The sequence below is a fragment of the Bos javanicus genome, chromosome 17, assembly GCF_032452875.1.
Source record: "Bos javanicus breed banteng chromosome 17, ARS-OSU_banteng_1.0, whole genome shotgun sequence".
NCBI lineage: Eukaryota > Metazoa > Chordata > Mammalia > Artiodactyla > Bovidae > Bos > Bos javanicus.
Genome location: NC_083884.1, coordinates 15985103 through 16010428, shown reverse-complemented (window position 1 = coordinate 16010428; position 25326 = coordinate 15985103). Strand labels below are relative to the sequence as shown.

Below are 25326 nucleotides of genomic sequence, written 5' to 3'. Positions count from 1 at the left end.
CCAGGCTCCTCGATCCATGCGATTTTCCAGGCAAGAATACTGGAGTGGGTTGCCATGCCCTCCTCCAGGAGATCTTCCTGACCCAGGGATCAAACCAGCATCTCTTATGTCTCCTGCATTGGCAGGTGGGTGTCACCACTATACTCCAATTAAAAAAAAAAAGAAGAGGAAAGGTGCCAGGATAAAGATTACACATACATGGAGACTATTAGCATATTAATGGACTGTGTTTCTATTTACACTTCCATCACTAGAACTAATTGTTAGTTATTTTAAGGAAGAAGTTATGCTTTAATTAACAGCATTTCATAAATGAAAGCTGGCTGCATTTCTTAAGTATGTTCAAATTTCACAAGTCTTATTTCACAGCAGGGATTCCAGTTCATTCAATACTTTTATGTGATAACACCTCTAGATCAAGGAAGAAAATCTCTAAAAGACTCTAATTAATAGGTTTCCAGAATAAAAGCCAAAAAAAGCATACTTAATGAGTAAGCTAATTATCTATCCCTAGAGCATTAATATACATAACATTTTAAATGAGACAGAGTGAAGGGGCTAGAAACACCTTTGGTATTTAATATTTCTAACTCTGCTGTTCCTAAGGACTTAACCAGCCCAAGAACTCAACATTTTCATCTCTGTAGCATAGTGTTTCTATACCTCTGACCCTTCCATATTCTTCACCCTGTCTACACCTTGGGACTTTGGGAGCACTGAATTTGATCATGTGCTCAGAAAAAACATAAAATCCCAGAGTTTCCGCTCTACTTTCCCGTCACCCTGATCACATCCCTGCTCATTACTTCTCTGCACAATTGTGCCACCTCTTCCTACTTTTCATTTGAACCAAATCCCCCTTTTCCCCAATTTTATGCTTTTGTTCCCCCATTTCCCTCTCTCCTTGGCAGAAGACAAAAAAAAAAAAAAAAAGTCATGCTGTAGGCTTTGTGCGTAATCTTTGGCGCAGCTCTCCCAATCACAGTCTGTTCCTTTTCCATGTCACTTCAAAAATCAAGGAAAGGGCATAGAAAGGGAAAAGAAAAGAACAAAACTTCAAAACAAAACCTTTTTAGTTGCCAGCTTTAACCCCAATGATTGTCTCTTAACATATTTTTATCTTTCTCTTTTGATCAGAAATAATAAATGTAGGATTACTTAGAAAAACACAGTTAGTAAATGGGATAAAACTTTGGTTAATATTCCTTTATTTGATTTTTACTATTTATGAGAAACACGAGACAGCAGCCAAAACAGTAACTACAGCAATTAAGCTTGCAATTACTGCTCTGTAGTGGTTGTTCTTCTACATATTTTACATATATTAACTTATTTAATCTCTACAACACTGCTCCCCCAGGTAAAGAGAAATGAGGATCAACTCTCCCAGAGTCACAAAGCTAGTGAGCAGAACGGGAACCAGGCAGTCTGCCTTGACAACTCTCCCTGACCGCCATCACTGTTTCTTTACCACGCACGTGCTGTGCATTTCACTGGGCATTTCTTCTGCATATTTAAAGACATGAACTTTTCTAGGTCTAAGATGAGTAGAAAGACATTTCAGGACAGAATTTTTTTCTCTATGACATATCCCCGCCATCTACCTATGCTATATCCTTTGTGGTAAAGAACGAAAGACTCATAAGCAAGACAGAAATGCCTAGTGAGGGCAGAAATGAAAGCTGCACTTCCCCTCAACCATTTACGAGTGACTCTCCAAGCCCAGCAGCACCTGTCAGCTTCAAGCAGAATGCTCCCAGAACCTACTGGTCTACCTGCCTTCAAAGTGTTTCCTGACTTATATTTCATTGTGGATCATCAATACTCCCACGGCTCCCTACTTCCAAGCCTTGAAAACAGATAAACACTCATTCTCATAGGAAAGATTTAAAGAAGAGGGCTCCCGTTAAACCATCCCCTTCCTAATACCTACAGACAGCATTCTCTCCTGTCCTGAAATTTTCAGAGTGGCCTCCGGTGACAGTGCCTGGGTACCTAATGGTCTCATTTGAACCCACTGATTCAAGAGGAGGAAAATTCAGGCCCTGTAGGAAAACTAGAGAACCTAGAACAAAAGACCATCAGGACCTGACATGACCTTCCTGTAAGGAGGCCAATTCTGCCTAGTGCTGACAGTTACTTCCTCCTCTGTTTACTTTGGTGCCACGAACAACATCAGAAGAATAGAGGGAGTTAGGGTTACGCATAAAATAATAGATTGTGAAAGCAGAACACTATCAATCTCATTTTAGAATAATGGCAATATTAGAAAGTTTTGACGTATTATTTAATCTCTTCCATTTGCTTTCTGCCCACATTGTTACTTCTTCAACAACACTTAAAGCAGCAACAACAAAATATAAACTAACACATCAAGCCAGCCTCCCTGAAAAAGAAGAAAAAACTGTTCTGAAAGCTTTTGCTCCTAACCAATTGCCAGTGTGGCAGGAAGCCAAAAGAATTAAAAAAAAAAAAAAAATCCCAGCAAACCATAAACATAAGACAAGCATAAACACAGCACAAAGCACCTCTTTGAAAAATGCCAGTTACATCACAAATCCGACTGTTTGGAAAAGCCTATTTCTTTTCCCAAAGAAAGAAATTAAGTTCAAGTACTTACGGTGTCATGAGACTTATCCTTGACATCATAGACTGTTAGCTTTATTTTGGTCTCCTCATAGATGGGATACTCAGATGGGAATGTGACACCAGTCAAGAACAGTGGGTCTCTTGTTCCCTGTAACAGCATAAGCAGACAACTTTGATTCAATAAGGCAGCAACTGCAGTTGGCAGCCTGTGGTGACACATGAGAATGCACAGTGTCTGGGTCTGTTTGTTTTTCTAGGAAATGATTCTATTAGAAGAGAGATCTGAATTGCCAAAGAAGGCCCATGGGCAACAACAGGCCCAGGGCCCCAGAGTCCTGATAGAGCTGTAGATAGTAAATGCCTTGCATCCCTGTCAGAGCTGCTAAGAATCTTGAAAAACAATTCATTTTCATTACATGCAGAACCATTGTTACGGTCAGCAGTCATTACATTTAGCATACATTTAATGGATATAACCTGTGACTTATGCAAATAACTTGAGATATTGACTGATCAAACTAAAAAGAAGCTCTTTTCTCAACCACTTGCTAATCTTACGCTGTCCATGTATTTCCTTTCTGTAATGATTCAACTGAAAGCCACACTCTGATAGCATTCATTTGTTTTTAGATGTTCAGCTGTATTTTTTTTTTCTCAGACTGATTTGAAAACTAATGAAAGAAACTAAATATGATGGATTTGGGGCTATGAAATTACTATCTCAGGATGCAGTGCACAGAGTATTTCCATGCCTCAGAATTCATTTTTAGACAGCTGACATCCAACATTAAATTTTGCATCTATATTTAAATATGCACAGTGCTGAATATCATGGAGATGTTTGCTAGAGCTCTGTAAGCCAGTTGTTTATGGAAGTTTCTGGAAGCTGAAGTTTTCATTTATTCATTCATTCTTTCTTCCTTTTATTTAACTAATACTGCTTTTGGCTTGGCACAGTGTTAGATGCTGTGCAGAACACACATGAATAAAAAAATCAACAACAGCTATATATATTCAAATCAATGTGTCAACATACACAATTTATTTTAAATCTTGACAATATTTTTAAAACAATGAAGTTGGGATAATGCTTGAAAATAGTTTTCATATAAATGAACTATTTTCCAATTTTGGTTGTCTTCGAATGAAAAAGATTATTTTTGCTTATTCAACCACAACTTTAACTACAAATGTAACAACTACAAATGATACCAGCATTGCAACCGAAAGTTTCCCAAGGACAGATTCAGGGCTACGTTTACGATCTGGTCACTCCCATTGGTGAAATGTGTGGAGTTTTGTCTGAATCATCTATTCCACCAACGGCAGTTAGCAAGCCTGGTCTGGAGTAGACGACTTAAACTTCTGCAGAGAAACTCCACCTTCAAAATAGACAGGACTCCCAAGCCTAAGAAAAGTGAAGCTTGGAGTTTAGAGGACACTTTCTTTAATGCCAGAGACTAAGTAGCCCTCATTCAGTAAGGCTGTGAAATACGTGTGATGAGAACAAAATAATCAAAAGGGAAACACTTCCTCTTTTGAATCTGATCCAACACAATAACAAGTTTCCTCCCAACACATTTTGAATGTTATATAAGCAACAATAAATGTAAATAGGAAATCTCTCATCGGATGAGTAATATTTACACCTTTTGCCTAGAAACATTACAGTGTCTCCAATTAATCATCTACCTTTCTTTGAAAAGCACCATACTTTAAAAGACACACACGAAAGGCAGAGAATACGAAGTTTCCACAGACAGTCTGAAGAAAACGGGAAAAAATGAGAAGGGCAAAAACAGTTTTAAACATCTCTAGGTAATTTACAACTCTCTTTTTTCCCTGCAAAGATATGCTCATTCCATTTAATTAAAATTTTATATATAGTTTTTCTCTACTTAGTACTCTATTCAAAGATTCAAAGTGGGGATTTTCCTTTTACTTACTAAAGAAAAATAAGCTCTTTTATAAATTTTTTTTAAAAAGGGCAAGTTCTTTCCCCATTCGTTTATCCTGGTCAGTTACAAATGCATGCTTAGTAAACGCAGGTATGCGTTCCTAAATGACAGAGGACAGTAACTCAGCACAGCTGTCGGCCAGGATCTAAGGTAATTCAGCTGTTTGCTCAAATCCAGACAGCGACCTAGAGATAGAGTAAAGCAGGCACACAGCACGCTCACCTCAACAATTTCGGTGCTGGAGTATCTTGTCAGACCCTGCTCCGCGGGGTGGATTACTGAGATCTGGACCAGTGTATTCAGCTTCCGATCACGGACAGGAGCCACGAGATCCTTGCATGCTGCCGATGGCAAAGCAGAAAGAGAAAAGAAACTAACACCGTGTCTCAGAGAAAAGTTATGTCCCGGGTTGGAAGGAACCTTAGCGTCGGCGCTGAATGAAATCTTCTGGGAGTTCTGGGCAGATTTTAGAGGAAGTCCCTTGGAAGTACCTTACAGAAATAGGAAGTCACGTGCTGCGGAGCTGAGCTGAGAATTCATTTCCACTGGCCACACTCGCAGCTCTTGCGAGTCTCCACTGCCCCGGGATCCTCACTGTCCTGTGTGACTGTGCACACACGGCTCAGAGACTTTGAGTGACTTTAATTAGTCATTAAACCCCGACCTTAACTCACACCCCTAGACTAAGTAAACGCACTGGGGCCACATCCGGGAAACTTTACGCTGCTCCTTATTGACACTGGCTGGATTAGTTCACTTGTGAGAAGGCGCACTTGGTATTTACCTATCTAGTCACTATCTGTTCACTCTTGCAGTCCTAGAGTCAGGGCCGGGTGTTTGCCTTTCAGTGCACACAAGCCTGAGGCACAGGGCAGAGGAGGAAGAAGAGGGGTTAATAGCTCCTCTGTCCAGATTCTATCCAAGCCTGGGAGGCAGAAATGTGGAAACAGGATGGGTTAATTCTTTCCCGGGGGCCACAGACCCAGTAAGACCTTTCCCTTGAGATACCAGGCTCATATTACAGACGCTCCTCACCATACCATATTTACTTGAATATTTTCTCCACCCACATATCATTCCCACAATTTGGGGAAGAAAAGTCCAGAACATATTCCTTTTCAGAAAATCCATTATCTCCTCAGGTGTTTCCCTTTCTGGCTTTGAAACAGTAACTTTACTACCTGCGTTTGGATCGTTAAGTATCATGCAAAGTGTCCCCTCTAGATAAAGTGTTAGTCACTCAGTCCTGTTGGACTCTTTGCTACCTCACAGACCTTAGCCCCCCCAGGCTCCTCTGTCCAAAGAATTCTCCAGGCGCGAACACTGGGATAGGTAGCCATACCCTTCTCTAGGGGATCTTCCCTACCTAGGGATCCAACCCTGGCTCTCCCACATTGCAGGCAGATTCTTTACCATCTGAACCACCCCTTCACTAGAGGAGAAGGTTCAAATTAGGCTGAGCTGGTGGCTGGGAGCAGGCTGACACTGGGGTTGGGACTGAGAAGTAGCCCCCAGTGCTGGATTCATGGGGAGCATGTGCTGAGCTCTATAGTATCCACACCTCACACCTCTGACCATTGCAAGAAAAAAAGAGGGAAGGACACAAGTATTTAAATTACATGATTACTCTTCAGCAGTACACAAGACCTTCATTCGCTAGGCCAGAGGTACTAAGGCTTAAACTTGAAAGCAAAGGAAATTATAAATGTAATTATCACCTTTTCTTTGCTTACAAATTAGCTCATTTACAGAAGCAGATGGGACAGAGGGAAAAAGTAGGAGTTTTGGAATGAAACAGAGCTGGTTTTCAGCTAGTTCTACTAGCTAAGCAATGCTGGGCAAATTATTTAACTTCTTAACTTCTTGATAAACTTTGAGATCCTTTAAATCCTGCACGGTATTTTTATTATATTTTTTTCCTTATTTAAACTATATGCCTCTAACCATACAAGAAAGCTTAGGAAAGCATGTGTGGAAAAATAGTAGCCACAGTTTATTTAGCCATCACTAGTTTTGAGTCTTTTTGCCAATTATCTCTTTATTTCTCAGAATGATGCTTTGAATTATTATTTAAGTTTTATGTACTAAGAATTGGAGGCTTAGAAACATTAAGCACTCACATTTACAACACTAAAACTCTCTCATAGTTTTCTTACATCATACCCCAACAGTTCCATTTCTTTTCTTGGCATACTGAATTCCTTTCTCGCACAATGGGACCTCTTTTGGGGAGAGCGACTACCATAATTCTTTATTGTCTAACCCAAGAGATCTAGTTTTAGAAAATACTGATGCAAGGTTTCAATAATGTCAACATATCACCGGAAGGAAAAAAAAAAAGATAGATTAAGACTTTACTGTTCTTTGGTGGTTATTTTGATCATTTCCTCTACTTGCCTAATGAATGTTTATTGCTCATTCTCCTGGCTTTCTGTTCACCGTGTACAGCTCTCTCTTCATTCACTGGTACTGACATATGTCTGTCCATAGATTTTGAAGCTGGAGCCAGTTTGTTCCAAACACATGCATTTTGTCCACGTCCTGCTGGGAGCTTCATCTCTACCTTATGGACTTACCACATTTGCTCAAAATAAGTTACTTCTTTTCTGATTTTTTATCAGACTTGATTGTGGGATGTGGTTAGTTCTCAGAAGTGACAGACTGTTCTCAATTTTATCAGAGAACCTCTCAGACTGACTCTTAAAGAAAAACAATCTCCATTAAACTCAAATGTTGTGTCAAACCCGATTTGACGGAATTATCAAACCCAATTGTCAGACCTCCAATACTGATGAAGTGAAAATAATCTCAATTGCACTTTGTATTTCTTTATATTTTAAATCTAAAATATGGTCTACAAAGCAACTAAAAGTCACATCCTGACTGTTCATATCTTTTCCTTCCCAACAGACCAGAGATTTTACTGTTCCCTAATCTTAGGAGGCAAGATATCAGGGGAAGACCCTGAGATCGGTTAGAATTCCTGAGCTGTATTCCCAAATTCCTCATTTTCTACTTATATGCCATAAAGTTACAAAATCTTAGAGGCTCAGTTTCTTCATCTGTTTCTTGGGGTGGAGGTAAGGAATAAATTAGGTCCTTTTTATGAATGGACTTTTCTATATGAAATGAAGTTTACTTATAATATCATTATACTAACATTTACAAATATCAATACCAATATTTACCAATACTTAGTATTTTATTCTTCTGTAAATGGTTTTTATCGACTCAGTTACATTCAGACCACTCCTTAAAAGCTCTCACTAGGTCCAATATTTCTTTGTAAGTACCAAACCAGTACCTGAGTCATTGCATTTCACAAAGTGAAACCCATACACGCTATGGATCCAAACAGGCTGAAACTATCCCACTGGCAGGGTGATAAATGATGAGCGGTTGAATTGCTTCACCGAGGTGTTACTCATTGGATCACTGTAAAGAATAATCTGCCTAGTAACTTTTCAGTATCCACTAAGGAAGCCTGCAAAATCTGGTTTTAGAAATCAAAAAATGTCATATTATTTTTCCAGCCACACTTAGCATACTACCCATTACCCACACAAAACTCTACTCTAGGAGGGAGTGACCTGCATAAATGGCCTTCCTCAATTCACAGGACTCAAAGAACACTCTGGAGTTTTACTTCATTCGTTTTGTTTTATATAAGAATTCTTGAACCAAAGGGTAGCAACAAGTAAATACCTCTCTGCCATCATTCATTCATCATTAGATTTTTACTTTTATTTCTACCTTTTTTACTGGCTTTGTTTTGGTCCAGACTGTTTAAAAGCATTCTCAGAGTCCAAAATGTTTAAAATATACAAGATGTTGATAGTTTGGGATTCAAATGTGCTTGTGTCCACTGAATTAATTGTTTTATTTTTTAAAGTAAAGGGAGGAAAAATCATATGAAAGCAATGATTATTTTTTTAAAAAGAAACTTACCCTTTTAAACTTTTCTTTAGAAAAAAAATAAATAAAAGAACTAGGAGTGACTATTTTTCCTGTTAATTTGGCTATAGAGACTGGCAACGTGAGGCTGCAGTTCCCGCTGTCAGTGCTGGTGAGTGAGACACTCACAGGCGTCTCCAGCTCAGGTTTGTACAGGGCCTAGACAGCTCTCACTCTGCTGGAAGGGAATCCTCGGTAGAGGTAGTGATAAAAACAAAGGGCACTTCAGTATCTCTGGAGAGGGCTAGGCAGCAAGCAACAGGAAACCTATGCTGTGTCAAAAGCAGGGCCCTCCATCCAAATCCATTGCCCGAAGAAATAAAAGCCCACTGTGGCTTCATTTGAGGATTTGTCCAAAGCTTGAAATTCCAGTCACTGTGTAAGTTAAATCCATAGATCTGTGACTAAATTTGGCCTAAGGACCAGAAGTTGCCAACCCCAGTCTACATGCTTAAGCTACTGCTTAGGTTCTTAGGGAGAAAGTTCAGATCATCTATTGCTCCTATGATTTCTCTACTATCCAAGAATCCTGAAGCTAAAGGGCAAGGGTTTCTGGGTTCTTGTTGGATTAATAGTCTGTCCACCCCAAAATACTGTTTGTTTGTGTGTGTGTGTGTTTTTATAAAATATCCACTTTGTTTCATTCAGTCATCATTTTTAAATCACGTCAAGTCTGTTGAGTCACTATATCCGTTCTATCATTCTAGCCAACGCGGGCTGGAAGCTGAAAAAATGTCTCCTGACTCGCCTCAGAGAGCTCAGTCCCAGAAATTATCCATCTGAAGTAGAACACAATTGTCAGTTCAGGTGCCTTTGAATTCAGCAGCACTGGCCAAATCCTAGCTGTCCTCAGACTTGCACTGGGTAATCAGAGGCGCCTGCCACAGGCTTTCACAAGGGCAGTGGCCTGAGCCACTGAGGCCGTGCCAGTTCAAGGTCAACTCCAAGCAACTGTCTCTTTCCCCTTAAGAACCTTCTTCTGTGAAGTCAGGTCATTTTTCTTGCCCCATTCCATTTCATCTCTCTTCTTGCCATTCAGTGTTAAGCAGATGTTAAGCAATGTTAAGCATCAAGCAGAGTTTATCCTCTGCCCTCTAGAAAAAAACAACAGCTACAAGCAGAGGAGTGGACTTTGACAAGAGTGCACACAGCTCTACAATTCTGTTCTTAAATTAGCCAAAGGAAGCTTAGGCTTCGAGGAGAAGCCACACAGGAGAGCAAATAGAGAATAAAGATGTGGTTTTTTTGTTTGTTTGTTTGTTAACTCAGGATAAAATTGTATTTGAACCAGGATCTGGCCTAAGGAATTATGTGACTTTGGATAAATTACTCTCTTTCGGCCTCTGTTGTCTAAACTGTAAAGCAGAAGTCAAAGGACAGATTTCAAAGAGTTGTTGTAAAGATTATATGATGTAATATATGTAGAATGCTAGGCACATAATAGGTCCTTTTTAATTAAGATTACTCAATTCTTTAGCACTCAGCTTTTGAACTGTGGTGTTGGAGAAGACTCTTGAGAGTCCCTTGGACTGCAAGGAGATCCAACCAGTCCATTCTGAAGGAGATCAGCCCTGGGATTTCTTTGGAAGGAATGATGCTAAAGCTGAAACTCCAGTACTTTGGCCACCTCATGCGAAGAGTTGACTCATTAGAAAAGACCCTGATGCTGGGAGGGATTGGGGGCAGGAGGAGAAGGGGACAACAGAGGATGAGATGGCTGGATGGCATCACCGACTCAATGGACATGAGTTTGAGTGAACTCCTGGAGTTGGTGATGGACAGGGAGGCCTGGCGTGCTGCAGTTCATGGGGTCACAAACAGTCAGACACGACTGAGCGACTGAACTGAACTGATACATAAGAGAACACATCCAATTGTTATCCTTTTCTATCTACCCAGTCATGATATACTTGGAGAAGGCGATGGCACCCCACTCCAGTACTCTTGCCTGGCAAATCCCATGGAAGGAGGAGCCTGGTAGGTTGCAGTCCATGGGGTCGCGAAAAGTTGGACACAACTGAGCGACTTCCCTTTCACTTTTCACTTTCATGTATTGGAGAAGGAAATGGCAACCCACTCCAGTGTTCTTGCCTGGAAAATCCCAGGGACCGGGGAGCCTGGTGGGCTGCCATCTATGGGGTCACACAGAGTCGGACATGACTGAAGTGACTTAGCAGCAGCAGCAATTAAGATTAATATGAATATAGACTCTTTGTGACCCCATGGATTGTATAGTCCATGGAATTTCCAGGCCAGAATACAGGAGTGGGTAGCCGTTCCCTTCTCCAGGGGATCTTCTCAACCCAGGGGTCAAACCCAGGTCTCCCACATTGCAGGTGGATTGTTTACCAGCTGAGCCACCAGGGAAGCCTAAGAATACTGGAGTGGGTAAACTATCCCTTCTCCAGCAGATCCTCCTGACCCAGGAATCGAACCAGGGTCTCCTGCATTGCAGATGGATTCTTCACCAGCCAACCTACCAAGATTAATATGAATATAGTTATATGCTGACACAAAAATGGATTGTATCTATTCAGTATTCTTATACTAATTAAATTCTCAAGATATTCCAAGTTGGTTCTGATTTGATATAACCTTATTCTTTTGTTAATACATTTATTTTATATATCTGTGATATTTTGGTACCTTCTTGTTTCCACATAGATAAACACAAAATAAAATGTATACTCCTTACTGGATCATCTGTTATTTTCAGAAACCATAGTTATCATGAATATATTGCCTTCTGTGAAACCAGATGTGCATTTATACTTGTTCATTTCCCTTCTGATGAAGCACTTCCAAATGAGAAGCCAAAAAAAGCAGAAAATTTTTATTTATTTTCTGGCTGCCCTCAAAGGTACTACATGTAAATTGTAAACTCATTCTCTAAGCATGGATTTGTCTGGGAGGTTAGTGTCCTTTTACTTAGAGACAGCTGGTCCGCAGGGAGGCATTGTCTTAATAACTGAGATGTCCCAATGGGTCATGGGAAGACCTGCTCCTCTGTTCTGTGTATTCCTTCATCAAGAAAGGAAGACTGGATGCTTATAAAGCTTCTTTTTCTTGCAATTAAAAATAAATGTTACAGCTCAAACCCAATATAGCCTGATGGAAACAAATCTTCTTTTCTGATGAAAGCTCATTTCTTATACACTGCCTCCCTCCCCTGACTCTTCATAGGGAAAAAGGAAGAGACCCTTTGTTTTGTCCCTTATCCCTCAAGGAACCAAAAAAAAAAAAAAAAACAAACAAACCAAACAAAACCAGGGTACAGAGGATAGGGGGCATCTTGAAGAGAAAAGTGGCCTTATCCAAACAGGGATCTAGGGAAGTAACCATCTATTGGTTTCACCAATAGCACTATTTGTAATTTCCCATCCTGAGGAGAATCGGTCATTTCCCTAAGGCTGTGGCCTCTTGCTGCCAAGAAGGTAGTGTTCTATTTACTTCTCAAATTCTTAAGAGTTTGGTCAGCTTTCTCAAAAATGTCACATATATTTATCCTTGTTCCTTGTAGTCCAGAAAATTAAATTCCATGTATCTATCAACTTATACGCCACTTTGGGATATGTTTCCAGTCCAATAAATCACGGGACTTCTTTCCATGGTTTCACAGTTACCATCCATTCCAGTGAGCCCCTCTAGATTAAATGAATTTACATCATACATTAAGAGAGATCTGTAACATTTTAAAAGCTTAATAGCCTCTCTAATTACTTAGCCAGTACAATATGCTTTCCTGTTCTTAGTTTCTTCTGCATTTCTGTTCTTTATTCTTCCTTCCTCCTCAGGAATTATCCTTCCTTCCTTAGGAATTTTAAGACAACAATTTTCTGAAGACTAGGATGTCAACCTCTGTAGTTCAAATCTCCTGATTGGATTCAGAAGACAACATTGCCTCATTCCCAGGTCACTGCATTCCATGATAATCAATTGTCTGCTGTAAGAGGGCAGAAAGTACAGTGCTGAGTGTGTGTGTGTGTGTGTGTGTGTGTGTGTGTGTGTGTGTCGCTCAGTCGTGTCCAACTCTTTGTGACCCCATGGACTGTAGCTCGCCAGGCTCCTCTGTCCCTGGGAGTTGCCAGGCAAGAATATTGGAGTGGGTTGCCATTTCCTCCTCCAGAGGATCTTCCAGACCCAGGGACTGAACCCACATCTCTTGTCTCTCCTGCATTGCAGGTGGATTCTTCACTGCTGAGCCATTGCAGAAGGCCAACTCATACTAATATCCATACCAGGAACATGTGTTGGGAACACACTCTTCACTTATGAATATGTTTTTAAGGCTACTCCTAGAAAAACATGGCCCTGTATCATGCTAAGCTGATTTATGCTCATTAATCATATTCTTCTGTGTTTATTCTGTTATTTCCTGTAGAATCTTGAAGAGTCTCTAATTCATTGAGCCTAGCAGCACACCTTGCCCTCGCTGTTCATTTTAGTTTATTTTCAACTGATAGAGCCTACTTCGTAACTTTTCTCATTTGGTATTGTTTTTCTTATTTGTGTTCTCTTCTGCTTTCTCAAATGTCTGCTGTGTGCTCTCTTCTCTTCTATTTCAGATGATGTCTTTGCTAACCTATGTTTCTCTCATCACTCTGAAAGATGAGGTTATCAAAATCATTACTTGTTTATTTATTAGACTTGGGACTGCTGGGGTCAGAAATACATCTCTGTTAACAAACTACAGCATCTCCCTTCAGTTAAGAAAGTACTTTTTAAGTCTTCATAGAAGTAAAACAAAAATGTGCACTTTTCCCCCTAACTGCAGTGTGGGAGATTTTAATTTACACACACTTCTCTAAAGAGTATGTGAACTATACATATCTACCTACATAAGAAATATTTGTTGGGAAAATTAAAGGACTGTGTAAAAATTGGACTATTAGATTAGAAAATTTGGACTTATTTTTCTTTCTCCCACCCCCCTTAGTTTTCTTTTCCTTTGTCTTTTAAGATACTGAGTTCAAAATATTAATGTTCCTAATTGAAAATTAGGATCTCATTTTCCAGGGAGGATAATTATACCCACGTAACTTGAACTAACAATATTAATACTAGGTTTCTAGAAAGTTAGAGGGCAAAAAAGCAGCTCAGTGTTTAAGGTTGAAAGATAAGAAATTAATCCAAGGAATCAATACACACACACACAAACTAAATAAATAAATAAACTAATAAATAAAGGCATCCTTGTGAAAGGATTCCTTAGACATACTGAAATAATCCTAGAATTTTTGCCCCAATACTACATCAATAAAATGCTCATATAGGGAATTCCTTGGCTGTCCAGTGGTTAGGACTCAGTACTTTCACCACAGGGGGCACGCTTTGAACCCTAGTCAGGAACTAAGATCCCACTAGCCAAGCAGTGCAACCAAAAAAGAAAAAAACATGCTAATATAATACAAATTGTAAGGTTTTTCTTAATTAAGACAATAAAGGAAGCATGCAGAGAAGATGAGGGTGGAGGGCAGAAAACACAATTTATTGTATACTTATTATGGAGCAGGTGGCATTGGACTTAAACTTTGCTTGTGCTAGCTGGAGTCCAGGACAATAACGTGCCTATTGACACTTCATGATTCCATTAGTTCCGTATCCACATTTTTGACTGATCAGTCAGATTTGTAGATCATGAAGATTCTTTAATTATTTATTTTTTTACCCATAGCTCAGTAGCCTGAGTTAATTGTTTGTTGACGGCATCATTCTGCTCTATCTGGTCCTCTGTTCATTGGTGATTTAGCTTTGTAACAAGAATTTTAAGACGACCAACACTCTGACAGTAGAATCCAAATAAAACTTGAGGAAACGATGAGACTAATGCCATAGAGAGGAAACAGATGACAGAGTTACTGAGGAATACAGGTAATAATTTGCATGAGGGAATTGAAGAGATTTTGTTATAGAAATTTTGCCTCAGAGTTCTTGCTACACTGAGATTTGAGTGTAGCTTCTAAATTATGTTACAACTGACTCACTTACATATTAAACAAAAGCCAGATTCAGGTTTTTGAGAAATAGATCCTGAAATCAAATTTGTTACTTTTTCCCTGTAAGAGAACAACATAAAAATACACCACTATATATTATGTGTATCTGTGCATTAAATAAAAACATATTAGCTTGAACTAAAAAATGGCCAAGAAGATGAAATTCACTTCTACAATTGGGAATATTATACTAAAATAAACCAACCACTCAATTCTAGTTCTTAATTTAAGTATCACTGAAGAATCCATAGAGAAAGAAAAGAGTAACCTCTGCCTGGAACGATGATGCTCTTGAGAAATGCTCTTTGATTGTGCTCTGGAGCAAGGAAGATGCCAGCTGTACAGAAGACAGTGTATTTGCATATGAAAAGAGCAAATCTGGTTCAAATCACTGTTGTCAGTATCAAAAGACTCTCACTCTCCAGTCTGTCCCCAGGTCCCCCGGCTTCTCTCATGTATTTTCCTGTTTTCATGAATAGCACCTAGATGGTTGAGACTCTGTCCTCAAGCAATTGAATTAAAAACAAGTCTGTGCTTGTATCTCTTCTGATTTTGATCTCCCATGCTATATGATGTCAACCCCAAACTGGCCTGGCATCATTGCCTAATAGTTTGCTCAGACTTAACTCATAGTACTTAAGCTCTAAATTCCTGTTCCACATCAGATACAAGGGCTTGCAGCTTTCTGCTGCTCTTTTCAGCACAAACATATGTGCTGCTTAAGAAGGGATGAAGATGTTATTCTGAGAATAGAGGCAGGTTCCCCTGAATACTAAAAGAAATATTGTGAGTCAGTTCATGGAAATCTGTAGTGTTACAACTAGGGCCGCAGAAGGGGAAGAAACACAGGGAACAACCTTAAAACTTTAACTCATCCAGAGACCAAGATGACAGTATTTTTCCAGAACTGCCATAGGAGCCCTAGGGTTCCGGTTCAGGAAAAGCATTGAGCACACCCGTGGATCCAGCAGTGCACATGGGGAGTGGAGAGGGGCTGCTTCCTTGATTTACCTCTGAACCAAAACATGAAGCCAGAGTGGCTAGTGGAGATGGGTAGTTACAGGAGAAACGGCAGAAAAGCCAGAGCCTGAGTTGCCAAACGTGGATGTCTAAGCGGTGTGCCCAAAGTTCCTAAATTCTAACTGAGGACACAGCATGATGTCCAGAAGAAATTTGAAAGTCTGAAGAAGAAAAAAGGAAACTGGGATCTGGGGATGTTGCCTTCAGGGGTTGACAGTCCCCTGAGAAAATCTGAGGTCCATTTGTTTGGGCAGGAAGTAGCAAGCGCAGTGGAAAGCAGTTGTTGAACCTGGATGATTTCACGCACAAAACACTGACTCATCATCTGGGTTTCACTAAATCCTGCATGAGGCAATTTTTAGACATGCTTTCCTGAACCAAAATGCTACAGAAAATACATTGTATATACTGTACTCAGGGGCTTGAGGTTTACTTTATTTTTTTAAAAAAGGACGTAATTGATTTATTTATTTGGCTGCCCTGGGTCTTAAATTGCAGCAGTCAGAATCTTTAGTTGTGGGATCTAATTCACTGCCCAGAGATGGAACCAGAGCCCTTTGCATCGGAAGTACAGAGTCTGAGCCACTGAACCATCAGGGAAGTCTCAAAGGCTTAAGTTTTAGAAGGTGGAATTTAAATTAAGGTAATTTAAAAATTTTGAGTAATATTTTTCTCACGCATGTATTGGACTTAGTAGTTAGATGTGGGATGAATAGCTTATGGAACTCCCTGTAATGCCAAATATTTGACAAGTAGATTTAAAGTATTAAATCAAAGCCAGACAAGGCTAGATTAGGAAACAAGGAAGGGAAGGGAGGAGTGATGGGAATAGATGGTTAATGAACCTCTCACTGTATTGTCTATCTAGAACATCCTATGTGGAGGGGCAAGTCATCAGTCCTCAGCTTTCTTGAGTTCCTTGCATCAAGCATAGGTGTGATTCTTTTGTAGACAAAAGAAAAGCTAAATATTAATGTTGAATATGGAGATTTAAGAGGGTCAATTCTCCCATCGTAAGATGGTTGACTCACAGGAAATAACATAAGCTTGGTGCAGATAAGCTACAGCTGGAAATGACTAGTGAACCAGGAGACAGGATACAAAGAGGAGGAAGACGGTGAATCTGCGAGTGAGAAATCAAATGTGGGCTAGCTGGAGGGCAGAAAGTGTCTAGTTATTTGGAGCAAAATCCACAAGTTCAACACTATGTGGAAATAGCCCAGATCAGACAGCTTGAGAGAGAAAGAGAGTGGTTCTAAGAGAATCAGAGTTTGAAGGAAACGGAGAGCACACTTTTCAGAATATTTGGGGTCTTCAAGGAGAGCCTCAAGCTCAGCAGAGTGCCTGTGAGTTGCATGTAGAATGCCCCAAAGCCCTAGCTGTACAGGAAGTTTCAGAACAAAGGAGCCATTGTTTACCTTACTCCAACTAAACTTGAGAATAACCACCTTCTCAGCAATTTCAAAACACACGTGGGACTAGATAAGATAAGACTATGAGACACCTTCTGTTTGAAGGTCTCCTTGGCAGTTCTTTCTTGCTCTGTGGGAAAGTGAAAGTGTTAGTTGCTCAGCCGTGTTTGACTGTTTGTGACCCCATGGACTGTAGCGCAACAGGCTCCTCTCTCTGTCCATGGAATTCTCCAGGAAAGAATACTGGAGTGCATAGCCAGTCCCTTCTGCAGGGGATCTTCCCGACCCAGGGATCAAACCAGGGTCTCCTGCATTCTTGCTCTGGGCAGTACACGGTCAAAGGCTCAGGGTCATAGATCTCAGTCCTGACCAAATGACTTTGGATTTGTTATGGAATCTCAGTATTCTCATCGGGAAATAAGGACAATAAATTACAGTTATTCTCACTGGGTGCTTGTGAAGATCTAATTAAATATGTAGGGCAAAAAGATGCATTAATTTCCTAATGATGTATTAATAATGTGCTTCTTCCTTTCATGTTTCATAGCACAAATACTCTGTGAAATAAGAATGAAACCCACTCCAGTGTTCTTGCCTGGAGAATCCCAGGGACGGGGGAGCCTGGTGGGCTGCCGTCTATGGGGTCGCCAAGACTCGGACACGACTGAAGCGACTTAGCAGCAGCAGCAGCAGCATATACAACTTACTTACAGATAAGGACTCACATTTTCAGAGAAGGTAAGGGATTAACCCAGAATAGAAAATTTAAGATATCACTTAAGCAATAATTTATACCCCTGGCACCATTCTTAGTGCTTTAAGTACACTACGTCATTTAATTCACAAAATAGCTCAGGAAAGATGAATTTTTCAGAACTGCACAGGGAGCCAGTAGCAGAATCAGGATTCAAATGTGTTCAGAAGGCAGCCCAGCCCATGTTCTCAAATGCTGCCCTTGGACTGCTTCCGTTCAAGGTCACACAAGGTAGGCTCAAATCAAACCTGAGTCCATTTCTGCTATTTAGTTGTCTATTATGCTTCTTGTTATTTGTGTGTGTGTGTGTGTGTGTGTGTGTGTATGTGTTCTTAAGCGCATCTCTCTAGGAAGATGAGGGAGCTTCCTTGGTGGCTCAGATGGTAAAGAATCTTCCTGCAGTATAGCAAACCAATCTTCAAACCCTGGGTCAGGAAGATTCCCTGATGAAGGGAATGGCTACCCACTCTAGTATTCTGGCCTGGAAAATTCCATAGATAGAGGAGCCTGGCAGGCTACAGTCCATGGGCTCGTAAAGAGTTGAACACGACTGAGAGCGACTAATACTTTCACAGGGAATGGTTTACTTCTTGATGCTATCATAATACAGGAGTCTTGAAGTCACTTTACGAAGAATTTGGGGCATAAAATCCACACAGAAAGCAATTGTCAACTATCCAGTCTACTTACAGAACCTACTTGATCAACTCAGCCCGTGACTGATTCTTCCTGTCGGTTCTCTCTAGATGAACCCCAAGGGCAGTCAGGTTCTGCCGTTCTTAATATAACTTGCTAACAACAAAATATCAACAGTTAAATAATTGTCTTCACTGATAATACCAAAATGAATTGTTTTTTTACAAACAATTGTGTTGGCAACAATTATAAAGCATTTCAAGGTCATTTCTAAATCTAGAAATTTATTTTATGAAGCAAGTCAGGTGAGTCAAGAAGCAATGGCTTTCATGCCTATGTTCAGTTCATGGATATTTACTGAATGTCTCAATGTGCCCAGCATGATTCTAGGCGACAGCCTCATAGCAGTGAACAGGAAAGCAAGTTCCTTGTTATATGGAGCTTAGAGTCTAGCAAGACATAAAGTTAAAAAAAATAATAATTTAGTGAGAATTTTTAACAGGGTGATTAAATTGAGAGTGTTGCGGGGAGCAGGGATCAGGAAAAGCTTCTCTGATGAGGTGAAATCTGAGTTGTGATCTAAAACATACCAAGAATCAGCTGATGGGGGGAGAACAAATGTCAAGACTCAAATGTGTCCTGTTTGAGAAGCAAAAAGAAAATGCACAAGGTTGAGAGTGAGGCTGCAGAGTGAGCTGGAAGATCAGTGCAGGTAAGGGCCTGCTCCCCAAGATCCGTCTAGAGTGTGGTAAGATATTTCCATTTTATTCTTTTTTAAAGAAATTTTATTGGCGTATAGTTGACTTACAATGTTGTGTTAGTTCCAGGTGTACAGCACAGTGATTTAGTTATATATATATATATAACTAATGTTATATATACCTAATATATAACTAATATATATATACCATTATTTTTCAGATTCTTTTCCCATATAGGTTTTTCAGATTGTTGACTAGAATGTCCTGTGCTATACAGTAGGTTCTTATTGATTACCTATTTTATATATATTTGTGTGTGTATGTTAATTCCAAGTTCCTAATTTAGTCCTTCCCTGACTTCCCTCTTTGGTATCCATTAAGTTTGTTACCAAAATCTGTGTGTCTGTTTCTGTTTCATAAATAAGTTCATTTATATTATTTTTTAAAAATGGATTCCAAATATAAGTGATATCATATGATATTTGCCTTACTGTCAATTTTATTCTAAGTGATTTCACTTAGAAGCCCCTGAAGGGTTTTAACTAGGGAAGCAAAGAAATCACAATTCAATATATAAATTATGTATTCTGGCTCTTTCACTAGGAAGAGAGTGTGAAGGGGCAAGAGCAGATGCAAGCAGACCCAGGAGGACTTTGGTAACCAGCCCAGGTGAGAGCTGATAGCTACTAAGAATTGAATGTTGTCAGTGGCAACGGACAGAGGTGGTCAAATTCCAAATATATTTTCAACACAGAAAATACTGGACTTGATGATGGATTTGACATGAGGTTAGGGGAAAAAAAGAATCAAGAAAGAGAGTTTGAGGATTTGCATAACCTAATAGATGGTGATATATTTTAAGGAGATGGGTATCTTTGGGGAAATTAAATGTTTGGCAGACAGAAATGGGAATCAAGGCTTTAACTATCTTGAGTTTAAAATACCTCCTAGGAAGTCAAGTGTCTTGAGCAAATGACACTGTGGCATGAAGAGCAAGGATCAAAATTAGAGGAAGGAAGCGCTCCAGGGGGGTGTTAATCACTCAGTCGGTGTAGCCCATCAGGCTCCTCTGTCCATGGGATTCTCCAGGCAAGAATACTGGGGTAGGTTGCCATTTCCTTCTCCAAGTCCTCCAGGGACCAGATTCTAAGATCTGATGGTTTACCTCTCAGACACAGAATTAAAGATACAATGAGAAATAGAAAAAGTGAGGGAGAATTCTGGTTAGAAACCTTGGTCTTAAAGGTGTGTTCCCTTCTCATGCATCTTCCTTGATTTATTTAAGTCCAGAATATTTCTTCTCCTTAACAACAAAACGACTCTTGGTGTCTGAAATAGCCAAAAGTACATTTTCCTTCTTTAATTCCTTGAAAGTCACACAATCCACAGTGACTAAGAGAATGAGCTCTAGAGTGAGCCTGCCTGGATTCAAATCTCAACTCCTCAGGTTCTCCATAATTCAGTTCCAAAATGTAGATGATAATTACATCTACTAACTAAAAACTAAACTCTAAAAACATTACGTCTAAAAACTAAACTCAACATTCATGATGGTGATGGACAGGGAAGCCTGGCATGCTGCAGTCTATGGGGTTGCAAAGAGTTGGACACGACTGAGCAACTGAACTTAATGGTGCCTAATCAGAGTTATTATAAGGATTACATGAGATAAAACTGGTGAAGTACCTGGAACATAATAAATATGCAATAAATATTTGATATCCTTAAAAAACAAGACCTTCTAGATGAGCAAGTGGAGATATTTACTGGCTAGTTGAAAAGGGAGGAGGAAGATTATCATATTAAGTGGGAAGTAAGACAGAGATTTGGAGAAAAAGGCGATGGCACCCCACTCCAGTACTCTTGCCTGGAAAATCCCATGGACGGAGGAGCCTGGTAGGCCGCAGTCCATGGGGTCGTGAAGAGTCAGACACGACTGAGCGACTTCACTTTCACTTTTCACTTTCATGCATTGGAGAAGGAAATGGCAACCCACTCCAGTGTTCTTGCCTGGAGAATCCCAGGGATGCAGGAGCCTGATGGGCTGCCGTCTATGGGGTCGCACAGAGTCGGACACGACTGAAGCGACTTAGCAGCAGCAGCAGCAAGACAGAGATTATGATATAACTTAAATGTGGAATCTAAAAAAAAAAAATGATACAAATGAACTTATTTACAAAACAAAAACAGACTCACAGACACAGAAAATGAATTTATGGTTACCAAAGCGGAAAGGAGTGAAGAGATAAATTAGGAGTTTGGAATCAACAGATACACATCACTATATATAAAATAGGTAACCAACAAGGACCTACTGTATAGCACAGAGAACTATACTCAGTATCTGGTAATAACACATAAAGGAAAAGAATCTGAAAGAAGAATATATATATATATATATGTTTAAATGAATCATTTTGCTGTACACTTGAATGTAACACAACATTGTAAATCAAGTACATTTCAATTAAAAAAAAAGAAAAAAGAGAAGTGAAGCCAAGAATTACAAATTTTGGAGCTAAAGACCTATAAGTATCGTTTAAAGCCATGGACTTTGAAACTGTTTAGAGCAAGAGAGTGTTTTAAGTTTTGTGAATATTAGGGTAAAACTGATACTCTGAATTTGAACAAGTTTTGACATGGGAATAACTTGCCTGTTCAAGCTGACTTCTGTCACCTACCCCCAGAGGTGACAGCCAAGAGCAAAGTCTCTGTCATGGTCAAGTAGAGGCAATGGAGGAGTCAGGGGCTGAGCACTTAGCTGTGGGCTCTCCTGCACCAGATACAGGAGCTCAGGTAAGTCACTCAACCCCTCTGAGAGTCAATTTCTGCTGTTTTAAAACCGGAAGAGCACCACCAGTGACAGCTGCAGAAAGTCAAAGCTCAAGTAAGAAGCATTTGGGAGAAGACTGTTCTGTACAGTGGACATGCATGCTCAGTCGCTCAGTTGTGTCCAGCGCTTTGTGACCCTATGGACTGTAGCCCCTAGGCTTCTCTGTCCATGGGATTCTCCAAGCAAGAATACTGGAGTGTTTCCTCCTCCGGGGGATCTTCCTGACGCAGGGATTGAATCCGCATCTCCCTCATTTGCAGGTGGATTCTTTACCACTGAGCCATCAGAGAAGCCCAACGGGGAACATGGGGAGGGGCTATTCTTTAATCTCTACCAGGTCTTTTCCCAGGCTTGGTTCCCAGGTAGCCTCATATATTGGGATGCCATCTGCTCAACAAGAAGCTGCACTGACACATCTCAGCCACACACACAACAGCATCATGGGACCTTGCTCCCTCATAACCTCAGCGGCTTCCTAATGAACAAAGCTGCAGGGCAGTCCTGATTCCTCAATTACCCATAAGTAGCAACAGATGCTGTAAGGTAGACCTGTTCCAGTGACCAGCATTTTCAGTGATTAGACAATGGAGTGAAGACAGTAATTAGGTAAACCACACACAAAGATAAATACATGGGATGGAGCATGTTGATCATGCCCAAGAGACAGATAAAGCAGGTAGAATGTGAACGTGTGAAAAACCCCTCTAATTTAACAAATGATTTGCGAAAGCCATGTGGAATAATCAATTCCGACCTTCCTTAACTAAATGTTCCTGTGGTATGTTATTTAGAAAGAGATGGGAACAGAAGAATAGGTATAGTTGATATAATTCCCAGCAACAAAATTCAGTTAAATGGTACACTCCTGGCAAATAGGAAGTGAAGCCAAAAAAGACATTTGTCCTCTTACATACTTTTCATTTATTAACTGATGCCACTTATCTCAACCTCCTAAGGGATACCAAGCTAGAAGTATGACCAGTGGCAATAAGAACAGCTATGTTTCAGAGGCAACATGCATTAAATCTTGAGTCACCAGAAACCACTGCTCACATGACAGTCCTGTTAAGAAGCTCTAATTAAGGGACTTCCCTGGTGGTCCAGTGGCTAAGACTCCATGCTCCCAATGCAGGGGCCTGGGTTCGATCCCTGTTTAGGGAGCTAGACCCTGCATGCTACAACAAAGACCCAGAGCAGTCAAATACATAAACATTATTTTTTAAAAAATAGAAGCTCTAATTGGTTCATTTTCTCATCCTTCAATTAAATTATTTCAGCAGTACAAAAACATGATGTTGGTCTTAGATAACCTTTTCTGGTCTTCCCTTCCCCCATTCTGAACTTTTAGTAATTGGCTGCAAAGAACATGACTTTTGGAATTAAGAATTTATATTCCTCCACTCCAAGTCCTTAGGCAAATGACTGACTTCACCTGTGAAAGGGGAATAGTAAGCAGTACCTGGCAGGTCTGTTGTAAGATCAGAGATAAAATTCGAAAAGACACATTGAGGGGATTCCTGTGTCTGTAAGCTCTGCATAGATAGATGCTGTCAAGGGTGCAGCATGGCTACAGATTCTGCTCAGCATGGCTTGAGACTTCTCTGAGTTTCATCTAGCGTAGCCTCAAAGCCAGTAAGACTCAACACCAGGCACTTAGGAGTTCAGTGTGTGATAGCAATCTGTCATGCACAAAAATGCAGTTCCAAGACCCCTGTTCAAAAAAAGTACTCACTGAGTACAACAAAGTGATGTATCCAAGGTTACATCCAAAGTAGCAAAGGTTAACCCATCATCAAGTATATTAGTACAGATATCATTTCAGGTGCTTCTATATACGAATACATTTAATCCTAAGAAGAACTATAGTAGGTAGTTACTGACACCTGTTCCTATTCTACAGAAAAGAAAATAGAGAATCAGAGACATTGGGTCATTTCTCTAAGGCTGAATGGCCAGCTGGTAACAAACACATTGCTAAAAGGCAAGAGCAGTTTTCCCACTCCCATTACCTCCTCATTCAGATTACAGGCTGAAATTTGAACCGGGAATGCAAAATCATTGTCTGTTATTCTGGTTGTTGTGCTGATACACTGTTGTTCTGAAAAAATTTCTCTTCAAAAGTACTGCCAGTTACTGGATTCTGTCAAAATTGAGATAGCTCCAAGAAAGATAAGTCAGGCAAATTCTTGTGTCTGTAAGCTCTGCGTAGGTAGGCAATTGTCAGGGGTACAGCATGGCGCAGAGCCCATTGTGCCCAGGTCAGCATGGCCTGAACCTTCCCTGAGTTTCACTCTAGCTTAGCAGAAAAGCCAGTGAGACTCAGTTCTTCCTGATACCCAAATACAATTTGCAAGTGATCCAATAATGTTTAAAGACTTGCATTCATTTAGAATTTTAAAACAAGCTTCTAATGTACATGTGACAATTGTAAAATATTGCAAGAGGATTTCTAGAGCTTAATTTATTTTCAGAGTGGGATTATAAGTAATAAAGAGGAAAATGTAAATGAGCATTAAACTTATCACCCTGGGAAATGAGCTGTAGGTTGCGTGCGTGTGTGTGTGTGTGTGTGTGTGTGTGTGTAGTTAGCTACCACCTTTGCCTGAATTGTCTCTTGTGTTTCTTCTAAACCAGCAGACAGGGTTATTGTTACCATCTTTCTAAATTCCATATATATGTGTTATTGTACTGTATTGGTGTTTTTCTTTCTGGCTTACTTCACTCTGTATAATAGGCTCCAGTTTCATCTTTTGGACTCTGTGGGAGAGGGCGAGGGTGGAATGATTTGGGAGAATGGCATTGAAACATGTATATTATCATATGTGAAATGAATCGCCAGTCCAGGTTTGATGCGTGATACAGGGCTCTCGGGGCTGGTGCACTGGGATTACCCAGAGGGAGGGGATGGGGAAGGAGGTGGGAGGGGGGTTCAGGTTGGGGAACACATGTATCCCCGTGGCTGATTCATGTCAGTGTACGACAAAATCAATACAATATTGTAAAGTAAAATAAATAAAAATAAAAACAAAAAGAAAATCTAAACCAGCAGAAATCCTGCTCATCTTCCAGACCTAGTCCAAATGCCACGTCCCCTGAAATGTTGTCTCTGATACCACAGTTATAGTTAATCACTGCTTGCTCAGTACTCCCATAGTTCTTGACTTATGTCTATTTTGCCCTTATCATAATATGCCTGACCTTATAGTTTGTTTCTATAATATCTCAGAAATTTTTTAGAAATAAGGAGGAAGTATAGCCTGACGGTTAAAAGTTGGAGCTTCAGATCGCACAAAAGTCAACCTGGATCGCACAAAAGTCAGTCAGTCTCTGCCACTCATCTTCCATAAGATCTTTGGAAAGTTGATCACTGGGAATCTTAGACTTTCCACCTTTCCATTGAAGATAATGTGGGAGACTCCTGCGTTCAAATTACTTTAATTGTTATGTCTAAGTATCTTTTCCTATAAAACAAA

General features: G+C 40.1%; 1 protein-coding gene across 4 annotated transcripts in view; it reads right to left on the bottom strand.

Moving 5' to 3' along the window:
• The window catches only part of INPP4B (inositol polyphosphate-4-phosphatase type II B), a 456612-nt gene that overhangs the window by 388069 nt on the left and 43217 nt on the right, over positions 1 to 25326 (bottom strand). For all 4 annotated transcript variants that reach the window (XM_061384112.1, XM_061384115.1, XM_061384111.1 and 1 more), the window contains exons 4-5: positions 4770 to 4888; positions 2621 to 2737 (exon numbers count right to left, since the gene is read on the bottom strand). In XM_061384112.1, coding sequence (XP_061240096.1) covers positions 2621 to 2737; positions 4770 to 4888 — 236 coding nt within the window. The remainder of the gene's footprint in view (positions 1 to 2620; positions 2738 to 4769; positions 4889 to 25326) is intronic.